Here is a 22,463-nt window from a genome sequence, read left to right on the forward strand (position 1 = left end):
ACATGCTTCATAGGCCTGGGCTTAATCCTTTCTTCTCTAAATAGAATGGAGGGCTCAGAATGGTAAATCACAACCACGTATACTACAAAAGCCTTAAGAAAATAAGCAGACTATCTTTTTGTCTTTTTGAACTGCTGCTCTCTTCTGTGGGATAATGTAGAATTTAATTACTGTAGAAGATATTTTTGACCTAAAAGAAGATTCAGCTTGAGAAAGAGCCACCTGCCCTGAAAGTGTGGTCTAGCATCCTATCTGCTGTTACTTTAAGGCAGCAGAAGTCTACTAGTTTTTGTCACTTTCCATTGAGTTGGAAAATTAGCAAAAGGATAACCATCTTTTCATTTTCTCAGATTTCTAGACTACTGAAAAGAAGGTGCTTTCAGAGCTGGAGATGTGAATAAAACTCCTGTGCCAGGGTTCATAAACCATCTTGAGGTATTTTTTTTTCTAATTTTAAATAGACTTTATTTTTTAGAACAGTTTTAGTTTTACAGGAAAATTAGGAAGATAGTACAGAGAGCCCCAGCGTACCCTGTACCAGTTTCCCCTATTATTAACAGATTATGTTAGCATGATACATTTGTTACAATTAATGAACCAATATTGAAATGTTATTAACTGAAGTCCACAGTTTATTCAGATTTCCTTAGTTTTTACCAAACATATTGTTTTCTGTTTCAGGATTCCATCCAGGCCAGGAAACCACATCACATTTGGTTATTATGTCTCCTTAAGCTCCTGTTGGTGGTGACAGTTTCCCAGACTTGCCTTGTTGTTGATGGCTTTGACAGTTTTGAGGAATGCTGATTAGGTATTTTATAGACTATCGCCCAATTGGGATTTGTCAGATGTTTTTCTCATGGTTAGGCTGGGGTTATGGATTTTGGGGAGGAAGAACACAAAGATAAAGTGACATTCCCATCACATCATATCAAGAGTACATATTGTCAGCATGACTTACCACTGTTGATGTTGAGCTTGATCATCTGGCTGAGAAGGTGTTTGTCAGGTTTCTCCACTGTAATCTTTTTTTACACCCCTTTCTATATTGTGATGCTTGGAAAGAAGTCACTATGTACAGGCCACATTTAAGAAGTAGGATGGGGCCGGGCACAGTGGCTCACGCCTATAATCCTAGCACTCTGGGAGGCTGAGGTGGGAGGATCTCTTGAGGTCAGGAGTTCGAGACCAGCCTGAGCAAGAGTGAGACCCCATCTCTACTAAAAATAGAAAGAAATTAGCTGGACAACTAAAAATATATAGAAAATATTAGCCGGGTGTGGTGGCGCATGCCTGTAGTCCCAGCTACCCGGGAGGCTGAGGCAGAAGGATCGCTTGAGCCCAAGAGTTTGAGGTTGCTGTGAGTTAGGCTGACGCCACGGCACTCTAGCCCGGGCAACGGAGTGAGACTCTGTCTCAAAAACAAAAACAATAAAAAAAGAAGTAGGAGGTTATGCCCCATCTCCTTGAGGATGAATTATCTACATAGATTATTTGGGATTCTTCTTCATAGGAGATTTGTCTCCCTCCCGCTTATTTATTCATTCATTCAGTCAGTCATTTCTTTATATCAGCATGGGCTTATGGATATTTATTTTATGCTTTAGGTCATAATCCAGTACTATTTTATTTATTTTGGTGTTCAAATTTTTCCAGCTTTGGCCATTAGGAGCTTTTTCGGTTGGCTCCTCACATGTGTTGTTTAGATGTGTCCCCATCATCGTGGGATTTTTTTGTTTATTTCCTTACTTTCTGGCACCATAAGATGCTCCAGGTTCATTCTACATGTTCCCTTCCCACTTCTAGAATCAGCTATTTCTTCACAGGGCCCTAGTTCCTTTTATTAAAGGGAGAATGATACTAGAAATCAAGATCTGAGTGCTAGGTGTGCTCATCGCTGTTGGAATGTTGTTGATTCTGTGCCCTCTTATCGAAAATTTTGTGTATATAGTCTCTATATATTTATGCATACCTATAAATATTTCTGTGTATAGGTGGCAGCTGACAAACAGATTCTTTTGGCAAAATGTTAAGTTTAAATTAAATATGAATATACTTCTGTTTGTTTCTAGGGGCTATACTTGAAAATGTTTTTGATGATATTTTAATATAAATATTGGTCTCAGTATATCTCTTTTGAGAATATAACAATATGAGATAGATGGAGTGAATATGTGACTATTTCAAAGTGGTTTCCACTTTAATAAAAATCCTATAAAATGATTGTTTTAGAAATTATTTGGAAAGCTCATTTAGGAAAATAATAACTATCATATTCCTCTCTCCCTTATTATTTAGTAGCACTTTTATATATATGCACAAAAACTCCTGAAACTGGGACTCTTACCTCTGCCAGTAAAAGATTATTTGTTATGTTCTACTAATAGTATCAGCCACTTCTTGTTGCTGTTTAACTTGAAGAATTTACATTCTAGTACAAAAACTTTTCTGTTTTAAAAGCACAGTTTGCTTTAAACTGTTAGGCATTATGACATCATCAGAGTCTTACCCAGTAGCCAGCAGTACAGGAGAGTAATGGTTAAGAGCATAGGACTTCAAGTCTGTATCCCAGCTTTGCTACTTGTTAACTGTGCGACTGCAGGCAAATTATTTACCCTCTCTAAACCTCTAGTTTCCTCATTTGTAAAATGTGGATGATAATGTTACCTCTCATGGATTATTTTGGGAATTAAATGAGGTAAAGCACTTTGTACAGTACCTGGGACATAGATATGGCTCAATAAATATCTAAAATCAAAACTTCCAAAGCAGCAAGAAAATAGATGAAAGTACCAAAGCTTTATGCTGGTATACATACTTTTTGTTTAGCAGTTATTACTGGGTCAGACCAATCAGAAAAATGAGTGGTTCTTTCATTTTTTAATCTTAAAAGTTCTCTTAAGACAAGGCTAACTTTTCTTCAAACCTAGGAAATGCTCACCTCACCAATCTTAACATGCTAGCAGTGGCTGTCAGCCTGAGATAGTATTGCCTTTCTAGGGGCTGCTTGGGGGTGCCACTGGGATTTTATGGCAGGGGCCAGGATGCTAAGTACCTTTCTTGCCTGGGATAGTCTTGCATGACGAAGAATTATTGTGCCTCAAATTACTGAATCAGTGGTATGCCACTGAGACACACTAGAGTAGACTGATACTTACAGTAGTATCTTTACACCTCTCTATAGAACACATTTCAGGTGTCACAAACCCAGCAGGCATTTAAATGAGTGAAGCTAGGCCATGCCTAAGTGTCTGGGACCCCCTAGAGAGTGTAGAGGAACTAGGCAAACTGTCCTTTCTAAATGATACTTTAGCTTCAGCCAGTTGTTGCTTTTAGTTGTTAGATCATCTGATTTTTCACAGAAAAGATAGATATCTAAATTTTTATGTGAATTCTCCCTATTTTAAATGTAGCACAGCTTTTTTTTTTTTTAACACACTGCTGAGGCCACACCAGGCAGATCTGTGGGCTGGATTCGGCCCACAGACCAGTGGTTTGCAACCTCTGATATAATTATTTTAGGAAGTAAGCTAAAATCCTGGCAGAGGTAAAACACTCTGGGCCATAAAGGCACCACTCTGTATAATTTGCTGAGCTTAGAAAAGACTATAGAAACAAAGCACTAGGTGTCAGTGTCATTTTCTAGAGTGTGGGGAATTGTGGCATCAGAGCAGAGCTCTAGAGGAACTTTCTGTCTGATTGGGAGGAAGAATTCTGTTGGGAGAAATCCTAGCAGCTGCTTTTTCAGGAACAGAACCCACTGTGCCTTGGGGTGCCAGCACTCCTGAATTAGGGAGGTAGCTGCACCACCGAAGGAAGCCTCAGTGATTCCACTGCTAAGCATAGCATCTGGGCCCTTTAGTCGCTGTCTTACCTTTAAAAGAGGAGTACTCACAAAGCTGACAGGCAATAAAGGCATCAGCCTGCCGAATCTCCTGGTACATGTGGCCCCTGGCCTATGTGATAGTAGGGTTTATACCTTCCGTATTTATTCTTTCTTAATCTAGGGTTACTGCCTACACAACTCCACAATCCACAGCTGTGGCCATCTGGGCTCTAGTGGGGGTGTTTCCAGGGTGTTCCAGGAGTTTGGCCACATCTGAGCCTAGCCTGTACAGCTTAGATACTGCTTGAGTCCTCTGGTTTTAAAGTGTCAAATCATCATCATTTAGCATTTTAATATTATATTTAAAAAGCACATAATAATAATTGTCAAGAAACAAAGTCAGTGTATATTTTGCATAATAGTTGAATACGTTGATATACATGGACAAGAATAGATTGTATGTTTTGATCTGCATCATAGCCACATCTATAATAAGACACTATATGACAATGTTTTCATGTTAGTTTTCTGTAAGATTAAATACAAAAATATAGTATAGTAGTTTACTGTAAAACTTTTTTTTCTTTTTTTGAGACAGAGTCTTGCTCTGTTTCCCGGGCTAGAGTGCCGTGGCATCAGCCTAGCTCACAGCAACCTCAAACTCCTGGGCTCAAGCAATCCTTCTGCCTCAGCCTCCTGAGTAGCTGGGACTATAGGCATGTGCCACCATGCCTGGCTAATTTTTTTTTCTATATATATTTTTAGCTGTACAGATCATTTCTTTCTATTTTTTAGTAGAAACGGGGTCTCGCTCTTGCTCAGGCTGGTCTCTGAACTCCTGACCTCGAGCAATCCTCCCGGCTTGGCCTCCCAAAGTGCTAGGATTACAGGCGTGAGCCACCGCGCCCGACCTACTGTAAAACTTTTAAGTGTTTTTAAAAGAAACTGACTTATTGGCTGGAATATTTTCTGTTTGTAAACTATATTTGTTGGCTTAACCTCCCAGTGAGCAAAAGGGAAATTGCTTTTTTAAAAGAAGTATTTTAACATTATTACTATGAAATACTAAATAATTTTCCATGTCAATTAGTGCTCATGTGAGTGAATGTTTGTAAAGTACAGAGTACTAACCACTATTAAAATTACATACCATAATCCCTTAGGGAGAATTGTGTTTTTATCAGTTTAGATTCATATTTGTTGTGAAAAGTTGGTCTATTAATCATCTTTTCAGATGGTAGCCATTTTGTGGCTGTGTAAGCTGTTGGCTTCTATTTGAAAGATGCTTTAATATGTTTCTTCAAAGGCAAGTATTTATAACCATTAAAAAAAAGAGGAAACTTCTTCCCTCTAGCTCTGCTTCTTGTGTGTCCTAAAACAGCTAACTTATTTGTACAAGAATTCTTTCCTCCCCCCTCAGTCCTCCACTTCCCCACACACCTTTAGCTCCCTATTTGGATGGTAAACTCGATGAGGGTTTGCTGTCTTTTTTCTTAGCCAGTCAAAGAAAGGCATTCATCATTGGGAATGTCTCCGATACCTACCAGTGACATAGTGGAAAGAACAGACTTTGGAAAAGGCAGGCTTGGATTTGAGTCATGATTCTGCCCTATGCTCATTCTTTGAGTTCATTTTCTTATCTGTAAAATGGAGATAATCATAACTACTTTTGAGGGCATAGTTATTCAGTAAGTGGTAGCTAATAATAGTGATAAAATTAATAGTAGCTTTGGACTCGATAGCACCTGAGGTCTCTGAAGACTAACAAAGCTAGCCAAGAGCTGGGAGCTCAAAAGAGCTCTCAGGTATATGAGCCCATGCTTTTGACACCTGAAACCTGTCTGCTCTTGTTGACCCTTGTTGCCTTTTATTCTGCCTCATAAAAAGGTAACTGTGTTGCCCTTGTATTTTAAAGACTTGTAATTAGGATTGGGAAATGAATAAAACCATTTTTTGGAGCCACTAGGAAAGCTGGAGTTAAGCTTTTGGGTGCTTCAGAAGCTCTTTTTTTTTTTTTTTTTTTTTTTTTGGCTCTTTTCAGTTTATTGCATGAAGGAGTTACACTGGTCCAAGTTAAAAGCAGACCCCAAATGGTTACATTATACAAGCTGTGAGGTTTTTAAACTTGTGACAAGGGACAGAGGGGAAATTCTACCCATTGCAAGGAAATCCTCACTTAAGCTTCAGTGAGCCACAAGCACTTAAAACCCATGAACCTTCAGTTGATTGTCCTTAGCCAGTCCAATCTCTACAAGGAACTGGCATATGTTCTTGCGCTGGTCACCCTGTAGCTGAACTACTTCTCCATATTCTGGATGCTCAATTACAGTACCATTGCAGGCAAATTTCTTCTTAAACGCCTTCACTAATTTCTTTTTATCATAATCATCAGCGATCCCTTGGACAGTGGTAGGGTCTTCCTGCCATTTCTCTGTTGAATTCTTATATGCAGTGCCAGCAGGAAGCAGGTCATCACCCTTACTTGCATCAGCAAAGGGGTCGAAAGAGTGGAGGTTCTGGATAGCGGACATACGATACGATGATACTATTCCTTTTCCTCAGTGGAAACGGCCTGCGGAGGGCGGGGGGGGGGGGGGGGGGGGGGAACGGAGCGTCGGGGAGCGTCGGGAAGCGAGGGGGCTCAAGGGGGAGGCTGCTGAGTCCTCGGTGGCGGCTCAGTGACTGGGGCCCTCAGAAGCTCTTGATTGAAGATTTGATTAAGTAGCCAGGAAGTGTTCTGAATGTGGTTAGCACCTCAAATATTGAAGGATCATTTTCTGGTAGGAAAGCTGCTATCATTTCTGTAAATACAAGATTTGATTAGTTAAGGTCATCTCTACCATTAAATTCAATGAATTCCTCCCCCCCCCCATTTCTCCTTAATGAGTATCTACAGAATCCTGTGCTAGGCCCTGTGCCTAGTCGATTTTATAGTCTCAAAGGAGTTAGTGAATTAAGGAATCTAAGAGTTGTAGGTCTTAGCCTGTTATTTAAATAAAGATCCTAAGGTCTTAGAGCTGCATTGTCCACTAAAGTAGCTGCTAACTGTGGGTGGCTACTGAGCACTGGAGATGGGGCCAGTCTGAATTGAGATGTGCTATAAGTATAAAATACACAGTGGATTTCAATTGAAAAAAATATGTAAAATATCTTATCAATGATTTTTATTTTGATTACATGTTAAAACAATATTTTTGATGTATTGGGTTAAATATGTTAAAATTAATTTTATCTGTTTCTTTTTCCTTTTTAATGTGGCCAGAACATGTAAAATTATACATATGACTTGCATTATATATATATATATATATATATATTTATATTTTTTTTTTTTTTTGAGACAGAGTCTCACTCTGTTGCCTGGGCTAGAATGCCGTGGCGTCAGCCTAGCTCACAGCAACCTCAAACTCCTGGGCTCAAGCGATCCTCCTGCCTCAGCCTCCCGAGTAGCTGGGACTACAGGCATGTGCCACCATGCCCGGCTAATTTTTTCTATATATATATTTTAGTTGGCCAGATAATTTCTTTCTGTTTTTAGTAGAGACGGGGTCTCGCTCTTGCTCAGGCTGGTCTCGAACTCCTGACGTCAAGCAATCCACCCACCTCGGTCTCCCAGAGTGCTAGGATTACAGGCGTGAGCCACCTCGCCCAGCCGCGTATTATATTTTTATTGGACAATGCTGCCTAAGAGCTTCAGTGGCTTGGTAAGGTTACTCATCTAGCTAGGGCTCCTTTGGCCAGTGCAAATTATAGATTGCTTTACTGGGAAAATGGCAGGTAATGTTCGTTTTGATCAAAAAGATGGATAATTCAAATCCTGTTTCAGAAAAAAGTTAAATTACCACTAAGGGCTTTGAAATAATTTACATTTTATTAATAAATGAAAGCCTAGGTTGTTAATCTGCCAGAATATCTTAGCATTTGAAATTTGGGATATTTTCAAAGAGACAAACTAGAAAAATGTACCCATTGATTTAGTAGCTTAAATCTATTTTTCTTTCCTAAGTATTCACAAATTGCCCTTACATAGGTGATCTCTGCTCCCCCAATATTTGCTAGGGGCAGGGGCTTGGTAGCAGTAGGTTGGGAGAACAAGATTCATCTGAAAGGTTTATCTGTGTGTTTTTCTTTGAATATGAATAGTGTTTTACCCAAAACTGTCTTATTAGGTAGATCGGTTCAGCACAGTAAAATTGATCCGTCATTTAACAGATAATTGAGCAGACACTGGGTTAGGCTCTGGCAATGCAGTGGTAAATGAGGCATAGACCTTGAATAGAGCTACAGGCTTTTGTTTGGTTAGTTGGTTTTTTTTTTTTGGACAGTCTCACTCTGTTGCCTGGGCTAGAGTGCTGTGGCATCTATCTAACTCACAGCAACCTCAAACTCCTGGGCTCAAGCGATCCCTTTGCCTCAGCCTCCTGAGTAGCTGGGAATACAGGCATGCGCCACCATGCCCGGCTAATTTTTCTATATGTATATATATATATATTTTTTTTTTAGCTGTCCATATAATTTCTTTCTATTTTTAGTAGAGACGGGGTCTCGCTCTTGCTCAGGCTGGTCTCGAACTCCTGAGCTCAAACAATCAGCCCTCCTTGGCCTCCCAGAATGGTAGGATTACAGGCATGAGCCACTGCGCCCGGCCTAGTTAGTTGGTTTTTGTTTGTTTTATTTTTACTTTTTGTTTGGAAATAATTTCAAACTTACAGAAATTGCAAGAATAAAAATAGGACAAAGAACACTATATACCCATTACTCAGATTCACCTATTGTTAACATTTTTCCCTGTTTGTTTTATAGTTTGCTCCCTCTATGCACACATATATATGCATGCACATGCATGTTTGTGTGCGCACAAACATATATATAATATAGATTTTTTTCCTGACCTGTTTGAGAATAAGTTGCATGCCCTTTACCCCAAAATGCTTCATCATGTAATTCCTAAAAATACGAATATTCTTGTATATACCACAGCACAGTTAATCAATTCAGTAAACTTAGTAGATTCAATACATTTAACATTAATAGATTACTTCTATCATCTGTATTTCATTTTTGTCAATTGATCCATTATAACATTTTCCCCCTTTAGTATAGGATCCAATCTAGGATCAGGTATAAGATTTAGTTGTCATGGCTCTATCTCCTTTGACCTGGAACATTTTTCTAGCCTTTGTCTTTAATGACATTGACATTTTTAAAGATAACATTCCCTCCTCCCTCCCCTTTTTTAATAGAACATTTCTCCTTTGGGGTTTGTTTATTTCCTCATGATTAGTTTCAGTTTATGCATTCCTGACTGTAATACTGTAAAGTGATGTGTGCTTCTGAGGGAATCATATCTGGAGGCGTATGTAGTCCCTTTCGCCCTCATGGGTGATGTTCATTTTGATCACCCACTAAAGAGAATCAGTTTATCCATTATATATAGTTATGTATACCTATGTATAACTATATATAGGTATACATAACTATATATATAATGATATATATAGTTATACATAACTATATATAATGATAACTATACATAATGGATTATATAGTTAAATTTTTCCTCTTGCAACTATTAAGCTTTGGGGAGACATTTGTCAGACCATGCATATATCCTACTCTTCATCCAAAGTTCCCCCTAGGTTTAGCATCCATTGATGATACTTACTTAAAGCAGTCTATACTATGATGGCTGCAAAATGATGATTTTCCCCAGCTCCAGCGTGTTCCCTGCACATTTACCAGTTGGATTTTACTGTAAGAGCCTCTTCAAGTTGACTCCCAGGTCCTTATGACGTGCTTCCACCACTTCTAAAGTACTTCCCCACTGTCTCTGATAATGACACGTTGCAGGTGGAGCTAGAGTTTTTCATATGAGGGGGACCTTCCACTATACAGATGGTTTCAGTATAGTGTGTTTAGTGTTCCTGTGGAGGGTAAGCACAGCCTGCTGTGGCAGCATAGTGGAGGGTCATCTAGCTAGTGTAGGCAGGGGAGAGGCATGGCAGCAGGACTAAGTGGGAGGATGTCAGTGGGAACCTCCTTAGAAGAGATGCCACCAATACTGACACGTACAGGATCAGTAGGAATAAAGTAAAATATGTAATTAGACTTAACCATACTTTAATTTCTTTTAATAGAAAATGACTGTGATGTTAGAAGATTGTTACTTTTGGAAGGCTGGTTAACATCCATTTCCTAAGAGAAACTTGACCGCCATTTGCTCTGGCATGGCGCAAAGCAATCCACAGCTTGATATTCAGGTTCTCCATGATCTTCGACAACGTTTCCCTGAAATTCCAGAGGGTGTGGTGTCTCAGTGCATGTTACAGGTAAGTTACCTGCCAGTGATAGTGATATTAAGTTATAGTTTTTATTAGAGCTGGCTTTGTGTTGTAACTAAAACTCAGTTACATTTTTGTGTGGGCAGTAAGGGGGAACATTTAGAGCAAGATTTCTCAACCTGGGCACTGTCCACATTTGGGATTGGATAATTCTTTGGTGTGGGAGTCTGCCTTGTGCATTATAGGATGTTTAGCAGCACCCCTGGCCTGTATCCACTAGATAGCAATAGCATCCCTGCAGTTGTGACAACCAAAAATGTCTCTAGACATTGCCAAATGTCCCATGAGAGGCAAAAATCTGTCCCCATTGAGAGCCACAGATTTTAAGTACAGAGTAAAGGCATGTAGCAAAAAGAAAAAATTCTCCTTACATTTCACTTTTTGAATTTTTTGGGATTGTGTCATCAGTCCCTAAATCCTTATAGTTGAATTTTGAATCTCAAATTTATCATTTTGACTTCTTAGTCTATACATTTTGAACCTATGTTTAAAAGTCTGTAGATAATCCACTCCCTCTCTTACTATTTTTCTAGTTGGTAAATTTTTACTAATATCCAATTTTAAGTGTAAGCCCACTTTCTTTAGTTCAGTCACTTTCTCTTTTTGTCTTGTTGTCTTACATTGAAATAAATCTTTCATCTCCGAGATAGAATGTGTCTTCCTACTCAAGAGGCAACAGGCCTGTTGTTCCCCCTGTTGTGTTTTTTTTTTTTTTCTTTTTTTGGACAAGTGGTTGCTTCATACCTGTTGTGTTTTGAGTTATGGTACTTTTCTACTTGATTGACTTTTGGAAACGGTACTTCTACCCTGCCCACTGGTGTTCTGCACGCACAGTCAGTACTCATGTTCAAATTCTACCTTACTGCAGTGTGAGCAGTTCAGTGTATAACCTAAACCTATGTCAGGTGAGGTTAATTACAAATAGAGACTGACAGAATAATGGTGGTAACAGAGGTGCTGATTTTGTCTGCAAACCCTTTACTAGGCCTAGACCTTTGGGCTTATGGTATTTGGGTTACAGCTTGCCTTTGTTTTCTCTAATGCACGTTCCCAGTCTGAATTTCTGGCTCTTTACTTTGGCCCCATTTTGGTCTCTGGTAGAGAAAGGTGCTTCCCACTAGAGTGAAACCAAGCAGAAGTGAGGCTTTTAGTTTAAAGCACAACCCAGTCACCTTCCTTACCTATCCTAGGGCCCCACTTAGCTCTGACCTTGTTTTATTTTACTTAGCCCTTTATTACCTACATTTTTTATGGCCACTTAAGTGAAGGAATATAAACATCTGTTGATACTTACATTGTCTTAAGTCTTTCACTTTATTCTTCCTTTGGGATTTAATAGAGTATATTGGTATGGAGACTTACCACCTACTGGCTCTGGAAAGTTTCTTTGATCACATTAAAAATATGAGACTCAATAATTTGCATTTAATGGATAAGGCTTAAAGCCTCTCTGGGCTGTCATCCCTCAATTTAAGATCACTTTTTAGGAGTATGATGCTTTTTGCCTTAGTCCTTTCAAGGGTGTTCATTATATGTCATCTTAAAAATTCTGATCTCTTTATCCAACTAAGTTTTAATTTCTTTATTCTTTATATTTACTATTCGATAATTTTTTTTTCTTTTTTAAGACATTTAACAGGTCAAATATGACATTTGAATCTATTCTAGTGGTATTCTTTTTACAATACTTCTATAAAGATGATACTTTAGTTTCGTGTATTTGTGCTTTTAAATTTTTCTTCATGAGAAAATTTACTCAACTTGTCACTATAGACATGCTGACAAATCCAACTTTAAATAATTTTGAATTTGGATCTTTTTTGTGATAATACTAAATAAGCTACCTAATTCAATGTAAACAACATGAGATTTCAGGATAATTAATAAAAATATCAAATGGTAAAGTGTCCATGACTATTCTTTTTGGTGTGGGAGTCTGCCTTGTGCATTATAGGATGACTATTCTAGTTTCCAAATAAAACTCTCTAGTTTTTGTTCTCCCCTGATCCATAAGTTTATAAAAAACTTGAAGGACATACTTTCACTTTTCATGTTTTTTTTTCCCTTCAGATATCTGTCAGTGACACATTCTAGTTGGCAATCAATCTGAATCCTTTGGTTCCAAATTTGCATTTAGTAGCTAGCTTCTCTTCCTTGCTCAGCATGATTTTCAAGCAGGATAAGAAAAATTCAAATCTTCGAGTTCTAATTATTTTCTTCTTAAGCTTCAACTAATACTGTCTATGATACAAAGTATTTTTAAAAGTATTTGAATTTTAGTATCAAAAAGGATAAAAATTATCTATAGAGTTTTGATGAAGCCAGTTACTTAAATTTCTGAGAATTCATTTTGCAAAGGTTTGCTTGAGTGAATGTTTTTTTACTTCCTAAAGCTCCAGTTTAGTAATGTCTTTTTGGCCAAACATCCTCTTTCTTGAAATTACTATGTGGAAAGAGCACTGGGACTCAGGAGACAAAGAATCTAGAACTGGCTCTCTAGTTAACTAGTTAAGTACCTGTTGTCAAGCCATGTAACTTCCCAGGCATCTCTTTCCTCATCTCTAAATGTGAATTGAGTTGGAGTAGATGAACTCTAATAAGAGTTCTCCAAACTCTAAAATTACAACACTGTATGTCCTGTTTTAGGTTTAACTCTATTTGGTTCTTAGAAGTGAAGTGTTTCCTTTCATTCTTATATAAAATGTACTTTTCCCTAAAATAAATGGATAGTAATATGTATGTATGTGCATTTCTGTAGGTATATTTATGAACTACAGAGAAAGTTACAATAATTGAGAAACTTTTATGGATTGTTTCAAAAGCAGTGAATAATATGTGTTTTACACTAATAAAATAGTTCAGAATTCTGTATTTTAAGAGAAAACTGCTTTATAATATCTTAAAATTTTAAAAAGAGAGAACCTTTTGTTAGATCAATTACTGTCCATTGTAATTTCTAAAGTGTCAGTTTGTTATTAGTGTCTTTGTGCGTTTGTATAACTCAAAAAATTCAAGTCCTTCAGTGATTTTTGAAAGTATACCAAGCCACCTTTCAGCTAGTAAAACTTTTGAGACGGGGCAAATGAATGAATATCATTAAGGCAGGCTAGACCAGGTTTTTTTTTGTTAAGTTATAACTCTAGCAAAGTCATGGAGTCATAGTTCAAAATATGGACTTGTTTTTTACCTGATTTCTTTGTTTTGCTTAAATCTTTTATAATGGTGCAGACAGTTGAAGTTATATAGGGATAAATTTGGGTAAAAGAAAAGTAAAGGCTGCTTTGGAATTTTTTTTGTTTTAACTCCTTAGGAATTTTATTGTAATTTTTTTCTCCTTTTGTGGTTTCAGTGCCTTTTGAAAACTAAAGCATGGTTATTTTCATGTTTATCAGTTTAAATATTAATGATGGATATTACTTATACTTATATATTGCAGCAATTGTGGTGAATCCAAGATTTGCCCAACATTTTAATTTGTTGAGATGCAACAAGTATAAAATGAGTCCTGGATTTGGAGTCAGAAAACTTGGGGTTGAGTCACAATGTTCATTAGTAGGTACTTTACATTTCTGTAGCAGTAGCAGTAGTGGTAGTACTAGTAATGTAAGCTAAATGTTTGTAAAATGATACAAATCGTTTGGGATTTTGTCAGGATAGATGACCATGAAGCTTTTTTTGGTTAAAATACTACCCTCTAATTCTGTGACAGTAGTATTTATGTAACTCTCAAAGCCTGACTTCTATTAGGATTTGTTAATTTTGCCAATATTACTTTTACCATTTTTCTCCCCTAGAATAACAACAATCTTGAAGCCTGCTGCCGAGTCCTTTCCCAGGAGAGTAGCAAATACTTATATATGGAATACCATAGTCCAGATGACAATAGGATGAATAGAAATCGCCTTTTGCATATTAACCTGGGTATCCATTCTCCTAGTAGCTACCACCCAGGAGATGGAGCTCAACTTAATGGTGGTCGAACACTGGTCCACAGCTCAAGTGATGGACATATTGATCCACAGCATACAGCAGGTAAACAGCTGATATGTTTAGTTCAGGAACCACACTCAGCTCCAGCTGTTGTGGCTGCTACTCCCAACTATAATCCATTTTTTATGAATGAACAGAACAGAAGTGCAGCTACTCCTCCTTCACAGCCACCTCAACAGCCATCTTCCATGCAAACAGGAATGAATCCATCCGCTATGCAAGGGCCTTCACCACCACCACCGCCACCTCCTTCATACATGCACATACCTCGGTATAGTACAAATCCAATTACTGTTACGGTATCCCAGAACCTCCCTTCTGGACAGACTGTACCAAGAGCTTTACAAATTCTTCCACAAATTCCAAGCAATCTCTATGGGTCTCCTGGTTCTATTTATATTAGACAGACATCTCAGAGTTCATCAGGAAGACAGACTCCTCAGAATACACCATGGCAGTCCTCACCACAGGGCCCAGTGCCTCATTACAGCCAACGTCCTTTACCTGTTTATCCACACCAACAGAACTATCAGCCTTCTCAGTATTCTCCCAAACAACAGCAGATCCCTCAATCTGCATACCATTCACCACCTCCTTCTCAATGTCCTTCACCCTTCAGCTCTCCACAGCATCAAGTGCAACCTTCCCAGCTGGGCCACATCTTTATGCCACCTAGTCCTTCAACTACTCCACCCCATCCATATCAACAAGGACCTCCTAGCTATCAGAAACAGGGAAGCCATTCAGTAGCTTATCTCCCGTACACAGCATCAAGCTTACCCAAAGGTTCCATGAAGAAGATAGAAATTACAGTTGAACCTTCTCAAAGACCTGGGACAGCAATTACTAGGAGTCCTTCACCCATCAGTAATCAACCGTCTCCACGGAATCAGCACTCACTGTACACAGCCACCACACCACCTTCAAGTTCTCCTTCAAGAGGGATATCTAGTCAACCCAAACCTCCATTTAGTGTTAATCCTGTGTATATTACATATACACAGCCAACTGGACCTTCCTGCGCTCTGTCGCCATCTCCTCGGGTGATACCAAACCCAGCTACAGTTTTTAAAATTACTGTAGGCCGAGCAACGACTGAAAATCTTTTAAATTTAGTGGACCAAGAAGAGCGCTCTGCGGCACCAGAACCTATTCAGCCCATTTCAGTGATACCAGGCTCTGGAGGAGAAAAGGGAAGCCATAAATATCAGAGGAGTTCTAGTTCTGGATCAGATGACTATGCCTATACACAAGGTAAATTTTAACCCTTTTATGAAATTTAATCTGTGTGGTGAGGTGGAAATCTCTTATTCAAAATAAAATACATCAACTGTTTAGTTTTAATTAAATGTTTTAGCATTTATTAAATGTTGAACAGTGGCACTTCTATTAAGAATAAGGCTTCAGGCCGGGCGCGGTGGCTCACGCCTGTAATCCTAGCACTCTGGGAGGCCGAGGTGGGCGGATCATTTGAGCTCAGGAGTTCGAGACAAGCCTGAGCAAGAGCGAGACCCCATCTCTACTAAAAATAGAAAGAAATTATATGGACAGCTAAAAAAAATATATATATAGAAAAAATTAGCCGGGCATGGTGGTGCATGCCTGTAGTCCCAGCTACTCGGGAGGCTGAGACAGGAGGATCGCTTGAGCCTAGGAGTTTGAGGTTGCTGTGAGCTAGGCTGACGCCACGGCACTCACTCTAGCCTGGGCAACAGAGTGAGACTCTGTCTCAAAAAAAAAAAAAAAATAAAAAAAAATAAAAAAAAAAAGAATAAGGCTTCAGAATTACCTACAGACTTTGTTTTAAAATATAAAAGTATTGCTTCTCAGCCATTTGGCTAAGATCAAGTGTAAAGTATGAAAGTACAGACATGATGATAGTGACCTAACAAGACTTTTTTGAGAAAAAAAACATTCATTGGAAGAAAAATACAAGTGAAGTGGGTATTATCAAAAATACAAACTACAGAGTAGGAAAAAGATTCATAGAGGGTAAAGTTTATCAAATAAAAGAATTGAATCTTTTCTAAAGAGGATAGCCCAAAATTTATATTATTTATAAGTAATATATAAGAATTGGAATTAGTAATGAAGAACATTGTTGGATTAGCTGATAATAGACCTAAATTAAACATAAAGGAGAATAGAGTTTTTTTAAGAGTCTATTCAGATTGTTTCAAGATACCTGAGAATTTTGAATTATTTTAATATATAAGAAGGGGCATAATTATAATTGTAATTCAGTATGTCTGGTACTGAGCCTGTTTAAAACATACACAGTATAAAGAGAATCTTAGAGAAACTACGGATGACAGGACAGTGGGATATACATGTGATGTCACTTTGGTAGCAATTGAAAAGAGCTAAATTAAAGCAGATATGGAGGCATAATAGCATTAGAAAGGCGTGAGAGTAAATGCCAACCCAAGTTGGATGAGTCTTCTATACATTAGCAATGCATATAGAAATTTTCCAGTCACTTACTCAGTGTTATTCTCTGCAATGACTTTATCTGTAATGCCATAGCCTTGCTGTTACATCAGCGAGCAAGGATGGAGAGGTTAGCAAAGCAATTGAAACTTGAGAAAGAGGAGCTAGAGCGGTTGAAGGCTGAAGTTAATGGTATGGAGCATGACCTGATGCAGAGACGGCTCAGAAGAGTTAGCTGCACCACTGCTATCCCGACGGTAAGTGATCTGTTAGGATGTGTTGATAGGAGGTGGGGACATTGGCTGTCCAGACCATTTGTTTTTCTTTTGGGTTCTGTTCCTGGCAGAATTTGGAGGGTTTTTTTTTTTTTTTTTTTTTATAAAAAACAAAACAATGGATGAAGGACTTTTGCCTTCAGTAGTTCTCATCAGAATAATTTGATGCTTTATTCATGTGTGCAAATTCCATAGGCTCATCAGTATTTTCAAATACTGACTGCTATAATCAAGGTATAGCATCTCATTTATTATAAATTGCTTTCTGTTAAAATAGAAATGAAAAGTGCACCCTGACCAAAAGTTTTATAGATTGTTATTCTCTGTGTATTCATTCTTTTAAGCATATGATATACATTTTTTAAACATTTGAAATAAGTACATTAATTCAAATGAGTTAGAACAAGATCAGTATGAATTTTGGGAGAGTGTTGACTCTAGAATATCTTAAGGCAGAGCAGTTTCATTAAGTGTAAGTAATTGTAGAAACTGAAATAACAGTATTGACTGATAGCAGTCCTAGAGGGAACTGCTCTAATGAAAAGTGTTGGGTAATACATTTTTAACATGTTGGTTAATGTACATGAGTTCTAATGATCTGAAACAACTCTGAAAATTTTGAAACACATTTCCTAAAATCTTGTGACTTCACAAGCTTTCTATGATCCAATCTATTATTTTACCTTTCAACATTTATTCATTCAAGAAGCTTTTTTTGCATACAGTTTATGAATGTGTCACTCTGTTAGATGCTTAGTGCATACCTACCAGTAAGAAAAATAGATATATCAACAGATAATTATAACACAGGGTGGTAAGTGCTGTGTCTGCTCACAGGTAAGGAGAGAACTCATATATCAACTAGTTTCTGTATAGATTCAACGTGCTTCTCCACTCTTGCATTATCCTTCTGCTGGAATGCCCTTCTAAAGCTCTGCATGTATAAATCCTGTCTGTTCTTCAAGGCTCAACTTAACCTCTACTTTTTCCATGGAGCCTTTCCACATTTTCCTACCCTCTCTAAACTCAGGGTAATCTCTCTCAGAGTTTACAGGTTTAGAGAAGTGGGCATTATATGTCTAACCTCTTACAATCATCATATCTGCAGCTACTTCCTCCTAGAGAAGTTTTTACTTAGGATTCCTGGATCTGTGAATTTCCTGAAATTATATGCAGAGTTTCATATGTGTGTTTATATGGGAAGCAGGTCTGTAGCTTTCATCTGATTTTCGTAAGATTATTAGATTAAAGGGAAAAAAGAGTGAGGAATCACTGCCCTAAACAATAGGCAAAGAGGAAAGGGTAAGGCATATTTTAGAAGGGAAAAGAACCTGGGGTAACAAAGGCTTGAAGTCAAGACAAAGACTGACTTTCAGGAGACAGTAAATACAGTTCCCTGGCTTAAGCATGAGATTTCTGATGAGTTAATAGAGGTTAATGTGCATAGGTAGAGTAGGGCTTAGACCTTGAATGCTAGATCGAGGTATTCAAACTTTATTCTGCTGTTACCAGGGAACCAGTGGAAGTTTTTGAGAAAGAGATTCTTGAGAAACAGAAATATCAATAACTTAATGAAATTTTTCTAATATTGTCTGTATTTCTCAGTTTAGTCAGTATTAGAACAAGGAATAATTTTAATTACTTAAAACACTTAAAGATTACAAAGTTATCTTTAAAAGGTGATATAAATATAAATCAAGTATCTGCCTCATTTTCTCCATTTGAAATCTTAATTGAATCCTCTGATTGGGGAAGATATTGAAGGTTGTAAACCATATGGGAATCCCCATGGTGATTGGGCACTTTGGAATCCTTTAGGTACCTGTAGAGTATAAACAAAGTTTCTTAGCATAGAAGTCATTTTTTTTAAATGACATTTTCTTTAAAATAACCATGTAAGTTTTATTTAGCAACTACTTACCTTGTGATAATACCTGCTAAATAAAGCCTTTTTTTCTTTTTTCTTTTTTTTTTGAGGCAGAGTCTCGCTCTGTTGCCTGGGCTAGAGCGAGTGCCGTGGCATCAGCCTAGCTCACAGCAACCTCAAACTCCTGGGCTTAAGCGATCCTCCTGCCTCAGCCTCCTGAGTAGCTGGGACTACAGGCATGCGCCACAATGCCCGGCTAATTTTTTCTATATATAGTTTTAGTTGTCCAGATAATTTCTTTCTATTTTTAGTAGAGACGGGGGTCTCGCTCTTGCTCAGGCTAGTCTCGAACTCTTGACCTCGAGCGATCCACGTGCCTCGGCCTCCCAGAGTGCTGGGATTACAGGCGTGAGCCACCACGCCCAACCAATAAAGCCTTCTTGATTTTTGTTGTTGTTGTTGTTATTGGAAGTAGAGAACTGTCTGATATAGCATGGGCTAGTGTTTTAAAAGAAAGCTCCAGATTTTAGATCACAGCTTTTATTGATGAGTCTTTAGAAAGGAAGAAGAAAGAAGTTGGTGAAACAGCTTCCCTGGGCTATAGTTTATTTTTTACTTTTTATTATAGAAAATTTCAAAGATATATAAAATAGGCAGAATAGTATAATGAACCCCCATGTAGCCATTCCCCAGCTTCCGAAATTGGTAGTTCATGCAGATGATATCTGAGAGAACAGACATTTGAGTGTGATTCCCATGTGTTTCCGCTGCCAGGCCTAGAGTAAAATGGAGGACAATTGGGAGTGGACAGCAGAGGAACCAGGTATACATGGTGGTTAAGACAGTGAATGGACTTTCAAGTTAGGTGCAGATTTGAATCCTACTTCTGCTTCTTGTGTCATTCATGCATCCTCGGATAAGTAGCTTTCTCTATGCTTGTTTTCTTATCTCTAAAATGTGTGTGGTAGAGTATCCATCTTATGGGATTTTTATTAGGATTATATAAGATAATATATGTGAAGCAATTTACACAATGCCCAACAAATAGTAAGTATTATAAATGTTGGTTGTGAAATACTGGCAAATTTGCTACATACAAACATCTGAAGCATTTTGCAAAACTTTGATTTCCTTTTAACTTTAGGAACATACATGACGTAAAGGTATACTTATGTAGGAAATTAAGAAATAAAATCATTTAGTCAGAATTCCCTTTTTGTTCATCAAGGCTGATTTGAGGAACCATGACATAGGGGAAAGAGTACCCACACATGCCTGGGAGTCAGAACAGCTCTGGCATTCACTAACTATAGCTAACTTCTCTACGCTTGATTTTTCCTATCTAAAAAAGAATTATAGCAGGTAGATTGTAATGTTGTCAAGATAAAGACAACATTACATTATTTTAATATAAATGCTCAAATATGTGTTTTAAGCTGGTTTAATATTGCCTGGTAGGCAAGGAGTAAGCATTTTGCGCATTAATGTTACATAATTTTTGCCCATAGTTTTTGACAGTGTATGTCATGTCCCTGGTGTAGAGTAGGTGCTCAGTAAACAACCATCCTGATCGTCGTTCTACTTGTGTGTAGGAATACCCAATAGAAAATTGACTTTTTTGCTACTAAGCACATATTGCTACCTTCAAGTTTTCAAGCAAATTAATTTCTTATTAAGCAATATATAAAAACTTGTAGAAGGGTGCCTGCCCAATGATACTGAAATGCACATTTTTGACCAGCTATATATGTAGTTGCAGAAACTTGGAGTAGCAGGGAAATAACCTTATTCTAAGAACAGAAGTGCAAGATGAATGATGGCATCATTTCCTTCAATGTGTGGTTTGCAAAGCATTGTATTAAATGCTACAGGAAATGTCATCTCTTAAAGAGCTCTATGTGTGAAAAGAGATACGTATCTGTCTGTGATTCTTACATGTATTCGTGTATGAAAGAGAAAAGATAATGTAAGACAGTAAAGTGAAAGTGTTGACCAGCTAAATGGTATCAGTATTAAGTACTTTGAGAGTTCTGAGATAGAAATGTTAGCTTTTTGCCTATGGAGTTGACAGATGAGACACTTTCATGGAGGAGGGGGAAATTTAAGTTTTACCTTGAATGATAAATTAGATTTTAATAAGCAGAGAGCTGCCCATGGCTCCCTTCCTCAAGTTATTCCCCCACCCACCCCCCCATTCCTCCTGTTCTGACTAATTGGGATTTTGGACTACTTTACAGTTTTGACTCCCAGGTGCATAATTGGTACCAAGCCCTCAAAGAATATCAGTGATCTTTGATGTTTCTGTGAGACAAAACTTTTTAAAGTGCCAAAACAGTTGACTTAAGGTATTTTTGCCACTTTTTGAAAAAAGCTTAGAATTTTTCATTTTGAAGTATTAGACAAACATCCTGTTATCTTAGAAACAATTCTAGATTATACACAGCCAATCTTGAAATCTCTCCTCTATGAAAACAGTGTACTTTTGACAAATGGCAGTAACTTTTCAGAAACAGCTTTTTCCCCTCAATTTAATCAGAAGCTATAAAAAAGAACATAGGAATTTTCCTGATAAACCTTAGTTCAGTGGTTCTCCTGTCTTTGCAAATGAGCCTGTTGATGGGAGTATATTTTAATTTTTGTTATAAGCAAATGTGCAGTAGCCTCTTAACTATAAATTATAATATTTTCATACTTAAAGCTTCACTAGTCAGGGCCAGCATGGCTGAAGCATCTCTCACCCTTCCTCCACGCAAAATATATAAGAAGGATCAACCTCTTCAGGTACTTCACTTTCCTACAAAGAAAAGAACGGGTTCTTTCACATAGATAGCATAACTCCTTGGAGCCCTTAAGTACATTACCTTTAATGTAAATGCTCAAATCTGTGTTTTAAGATATTTTAATATTGCCTGGTAAGCAAGGAGTAAACATTTTACACGTTAATGTTACATAGTTTTTGCCCATAGGAATTAGAAAATAAAAGCAAATCCTAACAAAGTTTCTAAATGAGTTTTTTGTTCCTGTAGCATTCTAAGGAATCATAGCTCTTATTATATTCTGCCTTTTATATCACTTAAACTTTTTGACTTTTTTATTTCAAAAAATACTTAAACTTTTGATACCTGCTTATTTAATGGGCATTCAAAGTTATTTTTTCCATTGGAAAAGGATTTTATTTCACAATAAAAATGCAAACTAGAATAAACATCTTTCCTAACATGAACATTATAACTATTTAAGTATTTGAGCTTCACTTTGAGACACAAACAATTATAAAATTTAACAAGTTTGCAGCCTTAAATCTATTTGAATATTCTCAGTTATCCTGACAGTACCTCCTAACAGCATAAGATCTTGCATTTTTGTGAATTAAGATATCCTTTCTGCTCATTTTTCTTCACTGTTTTATTAACATATTTAGCTTTTAGCAAAATACATGTTTTTAACCGTAGGATTTTGTTCTGTGTTCCTATTGTAGCAGATATTTCATTTTTCACTTTATATAGCTAAAAATCACCCTAGTGATTGAGTTAATACCTAGGGTGTACTGAAAGCTTCAGTGCTTCAACCTCTAAATTCTAAGCCTTGACTTTATTTTTTACTGTACATATACGTAAATAGTAAAGAAATTAATGATAGCATGGGAAGTAAAGGCTTCCAGAAAGCTTTATGTAACTGAAGATAGGACTCTTTACATTTCAATGCCTCATATGTGCCCCTGAAAGGCCTAAGGA

The 22,463-nt window shown here is 37.5% G+C and overlaps 1 protein-coding gene and 1 pseudogene across 1 annotated transcript in view; one reads left to right on the forward strand and one right to left on the reverse strand.

The window, feature by feature from the left end:
• The window catches only part of TAB3 (TGF-beta activated kinase 1 (MAP3K7) binding protein 3), a 62,147-nt gene that overhangs the window by 22,423 nt on the left and 17,261 nt on the right, over nt 1-22,463 (forward strand). The window contains exons 3-7 of the mRNA XM_069463591.1: nt 351-435; nt 682-811; nt 9,964-10,155; nt 13,962-15,411; nt 16,684-16,844. Of these exons, the coding sequence (XP_069319692.1) occupies nt 10,054-10,155; nt 13,962-15,411; nt 16,684-16,844 (1,713 nt within the window). The 5' untranslated portion in view covers nt 351-435; nt 682-811; nt 9,964-10,053. The remainder of the gene's footprint in view (nt 1-350; nt 436-681; nt 812-9,963; nt 10,156-13,961; nt 15,412-16,683; nt 16,845-22,463) is intronic.
• LOC138378535 (eukaryotic translation initiation factor 1 pseudogene) lies at nt 5,863-6,386 on the reverse strand (annotated as a pseudogene).

Source organism: Eulemur rufifrons, chromosome 30 (assembly GCF_041146395.1).
Source record: "Eulemur rufifrons isolate Redbay chromosome 30, OSU_ERuf_1, whole genome shotgun sequence".
NCBI lineage: Eukaryota > Metazoa > Chordata > Mammalia > Primates > Lemuridae > Eulemur > Eulemur rufifrons.